The 19,541-nt window shown below is 41.0% G+C and overlaps 1 protein-coding gene across 1 annotated transcript in view; it reads left to right on the top strand.

Annotated features, from left to right (window-relative positions):
- PPP2CB (protein phosphatase 2 catalytic subunit beta) overlaps positions 1-14,838 on the top strand; it is a 28,278-nt gene extending 13,440 nt beyond the window's left edge. The window contains exons 3-7 of the mRNA XM_033230311.1: positions 1,661-1,834; positions 5,151-5,240; positions 5,354-5,515; positions 8,497-8,615; positions 14,147-14,838. Of these exons, the coding sequence (XP_033086202.1) occupies positions 1,661-1,834; positions 5,151-5,240; positions 5,354-5,515; positions 8,497-8,615; positions 14,147-14,219 (618 nt within the window). The 3' untranslated portion in view covers positions 14,220-14,838. The remainder of the gene's footprint in view (positions 1-1,660; positions 1,835-5,150; positions 5,241-5,353; positions 5,516-8,496; positions 8,616-14,146) is intronic.
- The last annotated feature ends 4,703 nt before the right edge of the window (positions 14,839-19,541 follow it).

Here is a 19,541-nt window from a genome sequence, read left to right as displayed (position 1 = left end):
TCTTAAAGGAGAGGTGAAAAGGATAACTTCTATATATTCCTCGTAAATGTATCATTCTCTTGAATAGCTGAAGTCTTGGAATCATATTTGACTTTATCACTTACCCGTCATATTGACTCAATAAACAAGTCTTTTTAAATCCTTGCTTTGAAAAGTCTGTTGTTCCTGTCTCTTTCTATTTTTACCACACAGTTTATCACTTCACAATTCGATGGTTGCAATAGCTTGGTAACTAGTATTTCTGCCTCCAAGATCTGATCCCCCCCAAATCCACCTGGCATATGCTGGCTGATGAAATCTCTTTTATTTAACAATTTTTTATTGTTACTTCCTGTTGATTGCCTGTTGCGTATAGAAACAAACTCAAACTCCTTGCCTGGCCTTTTATAGTCTAGTCTGAATTTTTGCCTGCTGGCGGTTGGTAGCATAAACTCTGGCTCAAATCAAAGTTTCTTCTTCATCAGTGCTCTAGACTCTGTTTATTTCCATATTCGATTTCCCCCACGAGGTTACTCTGTCCCTGATTTCTTACCTTTCTGCCAAGACTCAGCTCAGGTCTCACTTCTTTCATGTAACCTTCAACCATTTTAGCCTTATTCCTTCTACTCTAAGTTACTATGAGGAAACTTATTCTCCCAGCCCTTATTTATGCTGCAAAAGTGGCTTACTACCTTGTATTACTTACTTTACATATTTCCTTACTGAGGTTAGTCCCTCAACAGCAGAAGCCATATATTACATAGTCATGGGTCACTTAACTACAGGCATACATTCTGAGAAATGTGCCATTAGGTGATTTTGTCATCTTTGGACCTTACACACACCTAGGTGGTATAGCCTACTGCACACGAAGGCTATGTAGTATAGTCTCTTGCTCCAGCCAACATCGTACATGTAATCTGTTGTTAACAAAAACATTGCCCAGCACATGACTGTACTTGTGTAGACCTGGCATCTGGCTTTATAGCACCAAACTTATGTTAGACACATAACGGATGCTTAGTAAATATGTATGAATTGAATTATATACTTGCAGCTTTTTGCTTAATTTGCAGAATCCAATGCTTTTTCATATTTCTTATCAGACACATTGCTAACTAAATAGTCGCTTATGTTTTTGTTTTGTAATAGAAAGGAAACTATTAATACATTTGAATTCTTGCCCAGTTTTGTCAAGGGCCTGTTTTTGTGTTATTATTGGCAAATCCAATCTTCCTGTGGGAAATAAAAATTGAAAAGGGAAGAAGTTAATCTGTAGAGTAGTTGGTCTCAGCTTCAAACCTGTGATTTGCACTACTCACAGTAAGAAGTCATAGTGTTCTAGAAAGATTTAGGAAAGTAATAATAATTTGATGATGAAAAAGATAATAGAAACAAAGTATCAGATACAAGTTTATTATAGTTATATAAGTATTAGTTAAAGGTTCTGATGAGGGTGGTCAAAACATGATGAAAAAGGATGATTATAATAAACATGTCAAATGTTAACCAGTAATACCTGGTTATGAATAAGCAAGTTTTTTATTTTGAAAATGAAATTAATATTTAATATGCTGGTGGCCAAAAGCGCCGTGTTTAACAATGGGTCGGAGACTAATGTACTTCACGTGACACTAGTAAAAATGGGATTTTACTATGAGTTTTACTCCTTTTCTTCCAGGTGCGTTATCCAGAACGCATTACAATATTGAGAGGAAATCACGAAAGCCGACAAATTACCCAAGTATATGGCTTTTATGATGAATGTCTGCGAAAGTATGGGAATGCCAACGTTTGGAAATATTTTACAGATCTCTTTGATTATCTTCCACTTACAGCTTTAGTAGATGGACAGGTATGTATGTGTGTGCTCACATCTTGGGAGGAGAGGAGGTAAATGAAGGCAAAGATTGACTATTGGTAAGCTAGGGTCTAGATTCATATGACCTGTGTTTCTGCATCTCCTTGACTTTTTCCTCCTTCCCTTATACTTAAAATTTCAAAGCAGGGAAGTGGATAAGTTTCACGTACATTTGGACCAGCAAATTTTCCTGTTCTCAGATACGTATGTATATCTTTTGACCAAAGAATATGCTGTGCTTTTTAAGATATCGATAAACATTATAAATAAATGCTTAAGACACTGATGTATAGTACTAGTAAAGCAAGATGATATTTAAAACTATCTCTGCATATACACACAGTTTTTGCTGGTTACCATGAATAACTTTTCATTTCTATTTTCATGGTAATTCCAAATGTTATATTGTGTATTACACCTTCTTCCCTGAGAAGTGAATGCTTGGCTGGGCACAGTGGCTAGTACTTTGGGATGCCAAGGCAAGAGGATCGCTTGAGTTCGGGGGTTCAAGACCAGCCTGGGCAATGTAGTGAGACCCTGTCTCTACAAAAAAATTTAAAAATTAGCTAGGCATAGTGGCGCATGCCTGTGGTTCTAGCTACTCAGGAAGCTAGAGGTGAGAGGATCTCTTGAGCCCAGAAAGTTAAGGCTGCAGTGAGCTGTGATCACAGCACTATGCTTCAGCCTGGGCAGCAGCAAAACTCCATCTCAAAGAACAGAAAAAGAAAATAGAAACAAATGCTATTTCTGGAGTGCAGACAGATCATGAAACATTCAAAAGTATAAGAAGAAATTATGCAAATTTCCTATTGCAGTTTCTAGAGATAATCACTGTAAGCATGAACTGATTTAAATTTAAATATAAAACAAAGGCCGGGCAAGGTGGCTCATACCTGTAATCCTAGCACTTTGGGAGGTCGAGGTGGGTAGATCACCTGAGGTCGGGAGTTCAAGACCATTCTGGTCAAATGGTGAAACCCATCTCTACTAAAAATACAAAAATTAGCCAGGGATGGCAGTGCATGCCTGTAGTCCCAGCTACTTGATAGGCTGAGGCAGGAGAATCACTTGAACCTGAGAGAGACAGAGGTGGCAGTGAACCGAGATCGTATCACAGCATTCCAGCTTGGGTGACAAAGTGAGACTCCATCTCAAAAAATAAAATAAATATAAATATAAAACATAGTAAAACTCCATAATTCTTAAATTATAAAAACCCAGAGTTGTCAAGAATGTGATGAATTCTCTCTTAGACTGCTTGTGGGAATATAATTTGGTTATAACTTTCTCTGTGTAATCCTGACAGTCTGTTTTTCTCAGCCGTGATTTTGGACACTGCCATGATTAATTTGAAAGGACAATACTTTGCCTGGACTTGTTAAAATGTGAATTTAAAAGATGTTAAATTTTAATTAAAGTTGTTTTTAATTGTTTTGAAGCACATAGTCCTCAATAAAATTGCTGGACAGAATGATTTTTAAAAGACAGTCTATCAGTTTTAATGAAGTATCTGGTTTTTTAAATGGGTGTGTTAGTAGAGCTTTTATATATTTTTTCCTTCCTCCTTCCTTCCTCTCTTTCTGAAAAGTTACTAGAAAAGAAATAATAGTGGACAATACTGATCAAGAAGAAAAGAGGGAAGGCACATAAAACACTAGGAACGAAATAAGGCATAATTATAACTGTGCAGAAGCTTGTGTATCACAAGAACAGGTGCAGCTTTAGTGCACTAAATTTAAAAAGTTGAATGAAGCTTACTGTATTAAAATACCAATTATTAAACTTGGCTTGCAGAAGTTCATCCAATATAAGTAAACTACCAATAGCAGCCAGGTATAAATAGTTTTATAGGTTAATTCTACCAAACCTTTAAGGAACATATAATTTCTGTGTTCTAGAACTTGGGAAAAGACGGAGAGTTCAAAACTGACACCATAAGCCTAGTATAACCTCAATGCCAAACCAGACGTGGCATGCACAGAAAAATAAACCAAAATCATTTGGAAAAAAAATTCCTGTATTTATGATTCAAAACTCAGTTATTTTATAAAATAATAATATTAAGTGGATAAACAAATGCTGGTTATACTATCAGCTAAACATTAGAAATCTTCTCATCAGGCCAGGCGAGGTAGCTCACGCCTGTAATCCCAGCACTTTGGGACGCCAGAGCGGATGGATCACCTGAGATCGGGAGTTCAAGACCAGCCTGACCAACATGGAGAAACTCCGTCTCTACTGAAAAATACAAAGTTAGCCAGGCATGGTGGCACATGCCTGTAAACCCAGCTACTCGGGAGGGTCAGGCAGGAGAATCACTTGAACCCGGAAGGTGGAGGTTGCGGTGAGCCAAGATCACGCCATTGCACTGGGCAACAAGAGCAAAACTCTTGTCTCAAAAAAAAAAATCAAAATCAGAAAATGCTTGTTAAAACTTATATTATTCTCTCTGATTCAGAATACCTAGAGCATGGACTTAAAACTAGGTAGTTTACAAAAAACAAAACAGAAACATTTGTATTATTCCATTTTGTTTTAGAAGTCCTGGCCAATGCACTAAGCAATAAAAAGAATTAAAAGGTGTAAACATTGAGAAGAAAAAACAAAAATATTTTTGTAGATGACTTGATCATGTACTTAGAAAATATGAAAGAACTGAAAATTTATTGTAGCCAGTAACAAGAATCAGAGTATTTGCTGTAAGAGAAACAAAAAATTGTATATATCAGCAATAACCAACAGAAGCTGTAATGACAACTGGGTACAGTGGCATGCACCTGTAATCGCAGCTTCTCAGGAGGTTGAGGTGGGAGGATTGCTTGGGCCCAGGAGTTCATGGCTGCATTGCATAGTGATCATGTCTGTGAATAGCCACCGCACTCCATCCTCAGCAACACAGCAAGACTCCATCTCTACAGAAAGAAAAGAAAGGAGGGAAGGAGGAAGGGAGAAAAAAAAAAGAAATTTAATGGTAGGTCCCAAGGATGGGTATACCATTGGCCAGAGAAAAGGAAGGGAGGGGAAAAAAAAAAAATTTAATGGTAGGTCCCAAGGATGGGTATACCATTGGCCAGAGAAAAGGAAGGGAGGAAGGGTGGGAGGGAGGGGAAAAAAAAAAAAAATTTAATGGTGGGTCCCCAAGGATGGGGATACCATTGACCAGAGAAGGGGTAAAGAAGAAAAAAAGATGAACAAAATGTGTTTAAATGTTGGCATTATTTGGACTGACACTTTTAACCATTTTTTACTCTTTGTTAACTGTTAGCAGTTAGTAAAACAAATACATTCTCTTTTGTTAATTCATAAACAGATATTCTGCCTCCATGGTGGCCTCTCTCCATCCATAGACACACTGGATCATATAAGAGCCCTGGATCGTTTACAGGAAGTTCCACATGAGGTAAACTTAGTTTAAAAAAGAAGAAGAAAGGAAAAGAAAATATAACCACATTTTGAGGACGATAAAGTATGACTGATAATAATTTGTAACATGTACTTATTTTTCTTGGCCAGGGCCCAATGTGTGATCTGTTATGGTCCGATCCGGATGATCGTGGTGGATGGGGTATTTCACCACGTGGTGCTGGCTACACATTTGGACAAGACATTTCTGAAACCTTTAACCATGCCAATGGTCTCACACTGGTTTCTCGTGCCCACCAGCTTGTAATGGAGGTATGTACTTTCCTTACAGAATGATCTTTATTTCAGATTAGCATATACTTCTGTAATAAGGCATTTTGACTTAACTAAGAAATATTCCTCACCATTTATTACCTAGGTGAAAAGAGGAAAAACTTGCTGGTTTTAGCAAGTAGGGAAAGCACTAGTAGACCGGAGCAGAATTATAACTCATTTTTGAAATTGAGACTTAGAAAAAAGTTACAAAAATAGTACCCCAGAATTCCCTGTATGAGTCATTCAAATTCCTGACTGTAAATATTTTACTATATTTGCTTTATCATTTTGTGTCTCCCTTCCTCTTCACCCCCCACACTTTCTTCTGAACCATTTGAATATCTATTGCAGACAAATACTCCTTTACTACCAACTTTCTATGTGTATTTTGTAAAATTAAGGACACACTGTCACATAACCACCATATAGTTACCACAGTTGGGAAATTTGTGTTCATATAGTACTATTATTTAATATGAACACTTTATTCAAATTTTGCTAATTATCTCACTAATGTCTTTTATAGCAAAATTTAATTTTGTGCATACTGTATGTGCATAATCTAATCCAAAGATTAGGTTGTGTTCATTCTACTTTGATGTGGAAATCCTCTGATTTTCTTTGTTTTCCACATTCTTGACATTTTGGAAGAGTAGGAGCATTTTATCTTACAGAAATATCCCTCAGTTGGGGTTTGATGTTTTCCTTGCAGTTAGGGAGTCACTGTATGCATTTTTGGCAGTCATGCCATAGAAAGATGGTGTGTCCTCCTCCGTGCATTTTATCAAGTGATCCTAAAATCTGCTTGTCTCAATGCTGGTGGAGGCAACTTTAATCACTTAGTTAAGATGATGTCTGCCAGATTTCTCCACTATAATGTTAACTGTTTTACAACTACTAAGGGAATATAAACAACATAATCCCTCCAGACCAGTAGGGAGTGGCTTCAAGATGTTAGAAAAAACTTCACCAGCCCAGTAGAGACAAGGGAGCATGATTAAAAAAACACAAATTTATATAGTAAAAATAAATTTAATTATATCAGTGATTATAAGAAACAGACTAGGCCGGGCGCGGTGGCTCAAGCCTGTAATCCCAGCACTTTGGGAGGCTGAGGCGGGTGGATCACAAGGTCAGGAGATCGAGACCATCCTGGCTAACACGGTGAAACCCCGTCTCTACTAAAAAATACAAAAAACTAGCCGGGCGAGGTGGCGGGCGCCTGTAGTCCCAGCTACTCGGGAGGCTGAGGCAGGAGAATGGCGTGAACCCAGGAGGCGGAGCTTGCAGTGAGCTGAGATCTGGCCAGTGCACTCCAGCTTGGGTGACAGAGCGAGACTCCGTCTCAAAAAAAAAAAAGAAACAGACTAAAATTTTAGACTGAGACTCTTAGATTGGATAAATAATCAAAATGTAGCTGTTATTTGGGATATACCTAAAACATAAATGACTGGCTGGACAGAGTGGCTCATGCCTGTAATCCCAGCACTTTGGGAGGCTGAGGTGGGAGGATCTCTTGAGTCCTGGAGTTTCAGACCACCTTGGGCAACGTCGTGAGACCTCATCTCTATAAAAAAAAAAAAATAAGTCAAAAAATTGGCGGGGCATGGTGGCATATGTCTATTGTCCCAGCTACTCGGGAGGCTGAGGTGAGAGGATCACTTGAGGCCAGGAGGTTGAGGCTGCAGTGAGCTATGATCGTACCACTGCACTCCAGCCTGGGCAAAAGAGTGAGACCTTCTCTCAAAAAAAAGAGGGAAAAAAAAAGACACTACAAACTAGAGGTAAGAGTTGGGAAATGGTATATTGGTATATCAAGTAATCAAAATATCAAAAATATAGCTAATAGGCTGGTGCGGTGGCTCATGCCTGTATTCCCAGAACTTTGGGAGGCTGAGGCAGGCAGATTGCTGGAGCTCAGGAGTTCAAGACCAGCCTGGGCAACATAGTGAGATCCCATCTCTACTAAAATACAAAAAATTAGACTGATATGGTGGTGTGTACCTGTTGTCCCAGCTACTCAGGGGGCTGAGGCAGGAGAATTGCTTGAACCCAGGAGGCGGAGGTTGCAGTGAGCCTAGATCACGCTACTGCACTCCAGCCTGAGCAACACAGGGGTGTGTGTGTGTGTGTGTGTGTGCGCATACACACACATAACACTAATTAGCATGTATATATATACACACACTATAATACTAATTATAGCCAATAATATGAATGAGATAGGCTCTAATAAAAGGTGTTGTTAGAAATAAAGAGGTTAGGCCGGGCGCGGTGGCTCAAGCCTGTAATCCCAGCACTTTGGGAGGCCGAGGTGGGCGGATCACGAGGTCAGGAGATCGAGACCCTCCTGGCTAACACGGTGAAACCCCGTCTCTACTAAAATACAAAAAACTAGCCGGGCGCGGTGGCGGGCGCCTGTAGTCCAGCTACTCGGAGGCTGAGGCGGGAGAATGGCGTGAACCCGGGAGGCGGAGCTTGTAGTGAGCTGAGATCCGGCCACTGCACTCCAGCCTGGGCGACAGCGAGACTCCGTCTCAAAAAAAAAAAAAAAAGAAATAAAGAGGTTATTGATGAAATCTGTCCCAGTTCTCCACGAAGAAAGTATTCTAAATTTGTATTTACGTAGTAATAGCTTCAAAATATATAAAGAATAATTGGCATAATTCATGAGGGAAAATTGAGAGATTTATTATGATTGTGGGAGAAATTCAGTACACATCCTTGCCAAGATTTCAAGCATAGATAAGGCAAAACAACAGTTAGCGAGCTGCATTTAACAGAATCCTAGGCCCACGAATTGCACAGGGTTCTGTACAGGTACACAAACTATTAAAGATGGAGACCTTATAAAGTAATGTAGACGACTACATTTCCACAGAGAGTGCCTGTAGTTTTTGAGTTTAGTTTTTTTTAAATGTATCTGTGTCAAAATCATAATATTATAATGAAATATTGAATTTGTTTTTATCCTGCAGGGATACAATTGGTGTCATGATCGGAATGTGGTTACTATTTTCAGTGCACCCAATTACTGTTACCGGTGTGGGAACCAGGCTGCTATCATGGAATTAGATGACACTTTAAAATATTCCTTGTGAGTAACTGTACATTTTAATTGTATATACTTACTTTCAGAAGGAAAATTTTAAATGTTAAAAATAGAAGTAGAAGATTGGTGTTTCTGAAATGGTGGGATGAGGAGTATAGCAAAGCGCCTCCCCAGCAAAAACAGCCATTAGCTGGAGAACATTACTTTTAAAAAATAATTTTTCAAAGCTTTTGGAAATTATCCTAAGGGCATACAGCCGATGGAAAAACAGTTAATTCAAGAAAACCTACTAAATCTCACTAATAATAGCCGTTGTCTGTGGCATTTGAGCTATGACTTGCTCCCTCCAACTCCTTCCAGATCCCTCTTACAGAAACGACTACAGGCGCTGTAGTCTGGGTTGGTACAGTCAGGAGGCTAAGGGATTCCCCCTCTTTACCAGCTCCCAGGGTTGGGACTGTGGTTTCACTCACAGAGATCAGATGCCAGCATATCTCACCTCTCCTAGTCTGGAGTTACAGAAGCTCTACTCTTGGTGGACACAGTCAAGCAGGCTGAGGCCCCCTTCCCTGTCCCAGCTCCTGGGGCAGAGCAGCTCTGCTCCAAGCGTGCATGGCGGATGAGAATGCTGGGTTTCCCAATGCTGTTACCCCAGGACCTGCTTATAAACCAGGTGGTATCACTGAGCCCGCACTGGCACAGAAGTTCTGCTCAGGAGGAAAGACAGGTCACAGAAATTCCTCAGTTCTGCCTCAGTGGACTTACCTTACTTAGGTGATGGAGAATTCCAAATCTGAGTGCTTCGTGGAAAACAGTGGATGTCATGATGGAGACCAATTAAGAGGGCTGTAATAGCTCCCATGATACTAGGAGCAACATACAAAAGAGCAGAGCAACAGGTTGTTCAACAAATAGCACCAGGGAAAAAGCCAAGAAGAGCCCTTCTGGGATCACAGTCAGCCCTATGGGACAAGAAGGCTGTGCACATGCACTAGCCATACCCACTCAGGAGCAGTCAGAGTAGGATGTGGGGTATTCATATAATATTTTCAGGCCACACATAGATTGTACTGAGTTGAATAGTGTCCCCACCCGCCCCCCCCAGATATTCATGTCCACCCAGAACCTCAAAACGTGATGTTATTTGGAAATAGGATCTTTGCAGATACAATTATTAAAGATGAAATTGGATTGGATTAGGTTGGGCCTAAATCCAATTCAAACGGGATTTTAGCGAGAGGAAAAGAAACACACACACGAGAGAATGCTGTGTGAAGCCAGAGATTCGAGTGATTCATCTACCAGCCAAGGATTGCCAGAGCCATCAGAAGCTAGGGAGAAGCTAGGAAGGATTTTTTCTAGAGTCTTCAGAGAGAGTGTGGTCCTGCCAGCACCTTGGTTTCAGACGTGTAGCTTCCAGAACTCTGAGAGGATAAATCCCTGTTATATAAGCTGTACAGTTTGGTAATTTGTTACGGCAGCCCCAGAAAACGGATAAGTAGGTTGATCAACAAATGGTGTAACCGTCACTGGTATATGAGGCTTAAACACACAACCTCTAATCATTGACTGATCAATTCAGTTACTCTGACCCAGGAGCACCTCCTAGGAAGTCAGGCTTTAAAATAAAATCACACTCTTCCCTGACAGTCTGGCAGAATATGTGCATGCCCTCTCTGGACTGAGTGGAGAATGAAGATCCAACTATTAGTCCCTGACTGAATGGGAAGCTAAAATGTAAACTCCTTCAGCTTTGATAGCAATCTGCAAGTCACGTAACATTTCTGGTGGTCATTAGGGTGGGCTTTAAGATCTTAACTGGCCAAGGGGGCTTAAGTCCAATCTTTGATCAGTAAGTGGCTTATGCCTACCCAGAGACAGCCTCTCAGTAGCCAGGCTGTGAAAGATTAAAAGAAGTAAAAACAGCCAGGCACGGTGACTCATGCCTTTATCCAGCACTTTGGAAGGCCAAGGTGGGCAGATCACCTGAAGTCGAGAGTTTGAGACCAGCCTGACCAACATGGAGAAACCCAGTCTCTACTAAAAATTAGCTGGGTGTGGTGGCGCATGCCTGTAATCCCAGCTACTTGGGAGGCTGAGGCAGGAGAATCGCTTGAACCTGGGAGGGGGTGGTTGGAAGTTGCAGTGAGCTGAGATCGCACCATTGCACTCCAGCCTGGGCAACAAGAGCAAAACTCCGTCTCAAAAAAAAAAAAGAGGCCGGGCGCGGTGGCTCAAGCCTGTAATCCCAGCACTTTGGGAGGCCGAGACGGGCGGATCAAGAGGTCAGGAGATCGAGACTATCCTGGCTAACACGGTGAAACCCCGTCTCTAGTAAAAAATACAAAAAACTAGCCGGGCGAGGTGGCGGGCGCCTGTAGTCCCAGCTACTTGGGAGGCTGAGGCAGGAGAATGGCGTAAACCCGGGAGGCAGAGCATGCAGTGAGCTGAGATCTGGCCACTGCACTCCAGCCTGGGTGACAGAGCAAGACTCCGTCTCAAAAAAAAAAAAAAAAAAAGAGTAAAAACATCTGAGCAGGGCCACAGGGGCTGCACACTATGGGGGAAGTAGACTTTATGGTTAGTTCAGCTAAGTCACTAAACAAAAATAATAAACCACCAAAAACACAAGATCAGTCCCCAAGGACATGAATTCCAGAGTTACTGCAATATATTATCTATAATGTCCAATTTTTCAACCACAGATTATAAGACATGGAAAGAACAAGAGAGTGTGACCTCTACACAAGAAAAAATTAAGCAACAGAAACTGTTTCTCTTGGATAGAACAACTAGGCAGGAGATGAAGGCAGTAGAAGACTTGAGCAACACTATAAACTGACTGTATACCTAATGTCTATAAAACAACACCCAACAAAAGCAGAATACATTCCTCTCAAGTAAACATGAAACATAGTCATATGCTAGACTATAAAACATGCCTCAGGCAATTTAAGAAGATTGGATTCTTAAAAAGTATATACATGCCTCAGGCAATTTAAGATTGGATTCTTAAGAAGTATATTCTCTAAACACAAGGAAATGAAATTAGACATCATTAACATGGCTCGATGCTGTGGCTCACGCAAATAATCCCAACACTTTGGGAGGCCAAAGTAGGAGGATCACTTGAGGCCAGCCTGGGCAACATAGGGAGACCCCGTCTCTACAAAAAAATTTAAAAATTAGCCAGGTATGGTGCCAAGCACCTGTAGTCTCAGCTGTGTGGGAGGCTGAGGTGGAGGATCACTTGAGCCCAGTTGATCAAGGCTGCAGTGAGCTGTGATCACAGCACTGCACTACAGCCTGGGCAACAGAGCAAGACCCCTGTCTCAGAAAAGAAAAAAAAAGAAGGTTTAAAATCAGTAACCTGTGTTTATACTTGAGGACCTAGAAAAAGCAGAGTAAACTAAACCTGATGTAAGCTTATGAAACGAGGTTTAGAGTGGAAATAAACAGTAGAAAATCATTACAGAACAAATCAACAAAACCCAAAGTTGATTCTTTGAAAAGCCTTAACTAGACTGGCAAGAAAAAAAGAAAAAGACTCAATTACCAAATCACTAGAGACCTTACTTAAATAAAAAGGATTATAAGGGAATAGAATAAATAACTTTATGCCAGCAAATTCAGTTACTTCGATAAAATGGACAGATTCCTAGAAAGAAACTACTGAAACTGACTCAAAGAGTATGAAATCTCAGTGACCTTTCAAATGTGAAAATATTGAGCCAGCATGGTGACTCACACCTGTAAAGCCCAGCTGTGGGAGGCCAAGCTGAGAGGATTGCTTGAGACTAGGAGTTTGAGAACAGCCTGGACAACATAGCAGGACCTTGTCCCTATTTAATTTAAAATAATATAAATAAATAAATGAAAAAATTAAAACTCCCCACAAATAAAAGGCCAGGCCCAATTGGCTTCACTGATGAAGTCCACCAAATGTTTAAAAAGGAATTGGCCAAGTGCGATGGCTCTAACCAGTAATCCCAGCACTTTGGGAAGCCAAGGCAGGCAGATTGAGCCCAGGATTCAAGATCAGCCTGGGTAACTGGTAAAACCCTGTATCTACAAAGAATACAAAAATTAACCTGGTGTGGTGGCTCAGCCTATAGTCTCAGCTACTCAGGAAGCTGAGGTGGGAGGATCACCTGAGCCCAGGGAGGCTGAGGCTGCAGTGAGCCATGATCACACTGCTGCACTCCAGCCTGGGCAACAGAGTGAGACCCTGTCTCAAAAATAAAAAGGAGTTAATGCCAATCCTTCACAAACACTTCCAAAAAACAGAAGAGGAGGACTACTCCATTCATTCTGTCATACCTGCATTATTATCCTTGATACCAAAAGTAGACAAAGGCAAAAAAACACAGACCAGCATTGTTACGAATACAGATATAAAATTTTTCAACATACATACCAGCAACCTGGATCTAGCAATATATAAAAAGATTATACATCATGAGCAAGTGGGATTTATCCCAGGAATGCTAGGTTGGTTCAAAACATGAAAATCAATATAATAAACCATATTAATATTAAGGGCTTAAAAACCTGATCATCTCGGCCAGGCGCGGTGGCTCAAGCCTGTAATCCCAGCACTTTGGGAGGCCGAGACGGGCGGATCACGAGGTCAGAAGATCAAGACCATCCTGGCTAACACGGTGAAACCCCGTCTCTACTAAAAAATACAAAAAAAAACTAGCCGGGCGAGGTGGCGGCCGCCTGTAGTCCCAGCTACTCGGGAGGCTGAGGCAGGAGAATGGCGTGAACCCGGGAGGCGGAGCTTGCAGTGAGCTGAGATTGTGCCACTGCACTCCAGCCTGGGCGACAGAGTGAGACTCTTGTCTCAAAAAAAAAAAAAAAAACCTGATCATCTCAATAGAGGCACGAAAATAACTGGAAAACCCCACCAGCCTTTCATACCAGAAACACTCAAGAAAATAGTGACGTTAGGCCGGGTGCGGAGGCTCATGCCTGTAATCCCAGCACTTTGGGAGGCCGAGGCTGGTGGATCATGAGATCAGAAGATCGAGACCATCCTGGCTAACACGGTGAAACCCCGTCTCTACTAAAAAAAATTACAAAAACAAAATTGGCCAGACATGGTAGCGGGCACCTGTAGTCCCGGATACTCGGTAGGCTGAGGCAGGAGAATGGAGTGAACCAGGGAGGCGGAGCTTGCAGTGAACCGAGATCGTGCCACCGCACTCCAACCTGGGCGACAGAGTAAGACTCCGTTTCAAAAAAAAAAAAAGATATTAATATTAAACAATTGTTTAAACTTAATATTACTTAATCTTTAATTGTTTAAGCTTTTAAATAATAATATTTAGAAGTTGTTATGCCAGGCACCAAACCAGACATTTTGTCTTCTTAAATTTTCACCATAGCCCTATGAAGCAGTTAGTTGGGATGGGAGCATCTGCAGTGATTTGCCCATGGCCATTCCAGCCATAAGTGATGTGGTCATGGTGGGAAAGCAGGACTGCTCTTTCTACTACAGTGTCTTTTCTTTATTCGTTTGTTTGCTTTGCAAAGTCAAATCCTTTATTTGCTTCCTTTTTTGCCATTTACAGCCTTCAGTTTGACCCAGCGCCTCGTCGCGGCGAGCCTCATGTTACACGGCGCACCCCAGACTACTTCCTATAAATTTCTCCTGGGAAACCTGCCTTTGTATGTGGAAGTATACCTGGCTTTTTAAAATATATGTATTTAAAAACAAAAAGCAACAGTAATCTATGTGTTTCTGTAACAAATTGGGATCTGTCTTGGCATTAAACCACATCATGGACCAAATGTGCCATACTAATGATGAGCATTTAGCACAATTTGAGACTGAAATTTAGTACACTATGTTCTAGATAGGTCAGTCTAACAGTTTGCCTGCTGTATTTATAGTAACCATTTTCCTCTGGACTGTTCAAGCAAAAAAGGTAACTAACTGCTTCATCTCCTTTTGCGCTTACTTGGAAATTTTAGTTATAGTGTTTAACTGGCATGGATTAATAGAGTTGGAGTTTTATTTTTAAGAAAAATTCACAAGCTAACATCCACTAATCCATTACCGTTTATTTTATTGAAATGTGTAATTAACTTAACTGAAGAAAAGGTTCTTGGGAGTATGTTGTCATAACATTTAAGAGATTTCCCTTCATTTAAACTAAATTACTGTTTTATGTTGATCTGCAAATTTCTGTATATTTGTCATGGCAGTGCTTGCATCCTATTTGGTGTACTCAGCAAATAAACTTTTCATTTTAAACAAAAACACTCATTTATTGTCTTGTGCATTAAATGAAAACTTTTTTTTTAAGACCAGGTCTTTCTCTGTCATCCAGGCTGGAGTGCACTGGCATAATCATAGCTCACTTCAACCTTGAACTCCTGAGCCCAAGCCATCCTCCTCCCTTAGCCTCCTGAGTAGCTGGGACTACAGTCAACATACCACCACCCCCAGCTAACTTTTAAAATATTTTGTAGAGACGGGGTCTTGCAATGTTGCCTGGGTTGGTCTCGAACTCCTGGCCTCAAGTGGCCCTCCCAGAGTGTTGAGATTACAAACATGTGCCATCACACCTGCCCCATTATCTTGAAACAACATAAAATCTTTCAAAGCAGGGCAGTGGGACGTGGCTATAGTCCCAGCTACTCAGGAGGCTGAGGTGGGAGGATTGCTTGAACCCAGGAGTTTGAGGGCAGCCTGGGCAACATAGCAAGATCTCTAAAAAATAAAAAATAGGCTGGGCATGGTGGCTCATGCCTGTAACCCCATTGCTTTGGAAGGCCGAGATAAGAGGATTGCTTGAGCTCAGGAGATTGAGTGATCCTTATACTAGGCAACATAGACTCCATCTCTATATTTTTTAAAAATATTTTTTTAATCTCTCAATTGAAATAAACAGTTGTGTTGAGGAAATTTGATTGTAATATTCTTTGTTACAGGACTGACTTTCAGAAGAAATTCAAATAGCTGGTAACTTTTAGACCATAAAAAAAGCCATTCTAAAAAATTTATTAGGTAATTTATATTAATGTCACATTTTTAAGTACAACCATGGATTATATACTAAAACTAGAATATAACTGGGAAGAAACTTTCAAAAACTAAAATATATGTTTTATATATATATACATATATACAGTTTTTTTTTTTTTTTTTTTGAGACAGGGTCTCACTTTGGGTTGCCCAGGCTGGAGCGCAGTGGCCCAATCACAACTCACTGCAGCCTTGACAATAAATCAGTTTTAGAATATTTTCATTATTTCAGTCTCTCTCTTGGCCTGTGTTAATTTCCATTGCCACCAACCAGCCCCAGGCAACCACTAATCTGCTTCTGTCTACAGATTTACTTCTGGCCAGCTCATATCAGTGGAATCACATAAATGGTTTTTGTGCAGGTTTTTCACTAGCATGTCCTGAAGTTCCTCCGTGTCATATTTAACAGTTCATTCTTTCATTCCTAAGCAGCTTGCCATGGTGTGAATATAACACATTTCTGTCTATGCGTTCATCAGCTAATGTGTCCATTTGAAACATTTAGGCTATTTCTAATTTTTGGTTATTAAAGTATTGTCATGGTTGCTCAATTTGGTAAATTTACCAAGAATCTTTAAATTGTACCCTTGAAATGGGAAAATTTTATGATTTGTAAAATATACCTCAGTGAAGCTGTCTTTAAAAAGAAAGAGACGGGCTTGGCCGGGTGCTGTGGCTCACGCCTGTAATCCCAGCACTTTGGGAGGCCAAGGTGGGCGGATCACGAGGTCAGGGGATTGAGACCATCCTGGCTAACACGGTGAAACCCCGTCTCTACTAAAAGCACAAACAATTAGCCGGGCGTGGTGGTGGTGGGCGCTTATAGTCCCAGCTACTCAGGAGGCTGAGGCAGGAGAATGGTGTGAACCCTCCTCGGGAGGTGGAGCTTGCAGTGAGCTGAGATCACGCCACTGCACTCCAGCCTGGGCGACAGGGCCAGACTCCGTCGCAAAAAAATAAAAGACAGGCTGGGCATGCTGGCTCATGCCTGTAATCCCAGCACTTCGGGAGGCCAAGGCAAGAGGATCACTTGACCCCAGGAGTTTGAGACCAGCATGGGCGCATAGTGAGACCCCATTTCAAAAATAATTATTAAGTTGGTTGGTTATGGTGGCACACGCCTATGGTCCCAGCTACTAGGGGTTTGAGACTACGGTGAGCTATGATCATGCCACTGCACTCCAGCCTGGGCAACAGAGCAAGATCCTCAAAAAAAAAAGATTTGTGCAATACCACCAGAGCAGTCTTTAGAGGAAAATTTATAACTAAATGCTTGTAACAGAACAAAAGCTGAAAAGTAATGAGCTAGGTGTTTGTTATGTAAAAGTTAACAGATTAAGAGCAAAAATCAGAAGGACAAAACCACAAACTGTTACTTGAAAAGACTAATAAAAATTGCAAAAAACAACAACAAAAAACATACAGAAGGCACAAATAAAAGCATGATTTTGCAAAATAAAAGGTAACAAAAATGATCAAAAATTGAGGATAGGCTGGCACAGTGGGTCATGTCTGTAATCCCAGTGCTTTGGGAGGCTGAGGCAAGAGGATGACTTGAGCCCCAAAGTTCAAGGCCAACCTGGGGCAACATGGCAAAACCTCATCTCAAAAAATACCAAAAAATTAGCCAGGCGTGGTGGCACACACTTGTAGTCCCAGCTACGTGGGAGGTTAAGGGGAGAATCACCTAAACCTGTGGAGGGCAAGGCTGCTGTGGTGAGTCATGATCTTGCCACTGCACTCCAGCCGAGGTGAGAGAGAGACCCTGTCTCAAAAACAAAAAAACTGAAGATACTATGAATAGCATTTGCCAGTACATTTGAAAACAAGAAATTACAGAAGTAATTTACTAGAATATTTATCAAACTGACTCAAATATAGTCTAATTCTGTCACTATTAAGATTAAATTGAGTCACACTTTGACATCTTATCAGAATAGGTACCAAAGTTTATAGCAGCATTCCATAGCCAAAAAAGGTGGAAATGAAGCAAATTCCATCAACAGATAAATGGATAAACAAAGTGTGGGCCAGGTGCAGTGGCTCATACTTGTAATTCCAGCACTTTGGGAGACGGATGGGTGGATCACTTGAGTTCAGGAGTTTGAGACCAGCCTGGTCAACATGGCGAAACCCCATCTCTACTAAAAAGACAAAAATTAGCCAGGTGTGGTGGAACATGCCTGTAATCCCACCTACTCAGGAGGCTGAGGCAGGAGAATCGCTTGAACCCAGGAGGCAGAGGTTGCAGTGAGCGGAGATCACACCACTGTACTCCAGCCTGAGCGACAAAGTGAGACTGTCTCAAAAAAAAAAAAAAAAAAAGTGTGGTATATCCATAAAATGGACTACTATTCAGCCATTGGAAAGGAATTAAATTCTGACACAGGCTGCAATACGGAGCACCTTCAGAGCATGCTTAGTGAAATGAGCAAGACACAAAAACACAACTACTGTATGTTTTCGCTTATATGAGGGTACCTAGAATATAGACAAATTCATAGACACAAAAAGTAGAATAGAGATTGCCAGGGGCTGGAAGGAGAAATGATTGAGGAGTCATTTTAATGGCTAGAGAGTCAGATGATTAGAAAGTTCTGGAAGTGAATGGTGGAGAAGATCACACAACATGAGTACACTTAATGGCACTGAATTGTATATTTTGAAATGATTAAATTTTATGTCATATATACAGTACCACAATAAACAATTTAGGGCCAGGCATGGTAGTTCACACCTGTAATCCCAGCACTTTGGGAGGCCGAGGCAGGTGGATCACCTGAAGACAGGAGTTCGAGACCAGCCTGGCCAACATGGTGAAACCCTGTCTCTACTAAAAATACAAAAATTAGCTGGATATAGTGGCACACACCTGTAATCCCAGCTACATGGGAGGCTGAGGCAGGAGAATAGCTTGAACCTGGGAAGCGGAGGTTGCAGTGAGCCAAGATCACGCCATTGCACTCCAGCCTGGGCGACAGAGCAAGAGTCTGTCTCCAAAAAAAAAAAAAACACACAATTTAGAATTGGCTTGTTATATTTACACACACAGGGATAAAATAAATTCTGCTGGGATTTGGGGATTATATTGTATTGAACCTCTATCAGTTTAGGAAGAATAGGTTATTTTACATTATTGAGCCTTCTAGTCCATGGAGATGGTATGAAATACCTCTGATCAAATCCTCAATTTCTCTCAACAATGTATTATAATATTTGGTATAAAAGTCTTGCCATCTAACCATAACATTTGATTTTAAAATGCTGTCATGGGTAATACCTTTCTATTTTCTGATTGTTTAATTATGATAAATTGAAATAAAAGTGATCTTTTAAAATATTTATTTGTTTGTTTGTTTGTTTTGAGATGGAGTCACTCTGTCGCCCAGGCTGGAATGCAGTGGCGTGATCTCTGCTCAGTGCAACCTCCTTTTTTTTTTTTTTTTGAGACAGAGTCTCACTGTAGCCCATGCGGGAGTGCAATGGCACAATCTCTGCTCACTGCAACCTCCACTTCCCAGGTTCAAGCGATTCTCCTCTGGAATAGCCAGGATTACAGGCACCCACCATACGCCCAGCTATTTTTTGGTATTTTTAGTAGAGAGGGGGTTTCACCATCTTGGTCAGGCTGGTCTCGAATTCCTGACCTAAGGTAATCCACCCACCTCTGCCTCCCAAAGTGCTGGGATTACAGGCCTGAGCCACCGCGCCTGGCCAAAATATTTTCTTCTCTCCAGTAGCTATCCTAAATGCTTTTAGTTCTTATATAAGTTGAGTATCCCTTATTCAAAATGCATGGGACCAGAAGTGTTTCAGGTTTAGGATTTGTTCTGATTTTGGAATATTTGCAGATAGATACCTGGTTGAACATCCCTATTCCACAAATCTGAAATGCTCCAATGTGCATTTCCTTTGAGCATCAAGTGTACCTGCTC

Source organism: Trachypithecus francoisi, unplaced genomic scaffold (assembly GCF_009764315.1).
Source record: "Trachypithecus francoisi isolate TF-2019V2 unplaced genomic scaffold, Tfra_2.0 Contig01440, whole genome shotgun sequence".
Lineage (NCBI taxonomy): Eukaryota > Metazoa > Chordata > Mammalia > Primates > Cercopithecidae > Trachypithecus > Trachypithecus francoisi.
The sequence above is the reverse complement of the archived record's forward strand: the minus strand, read 5'-3'. Positions and strand labels throughout refer to the sequence as shown.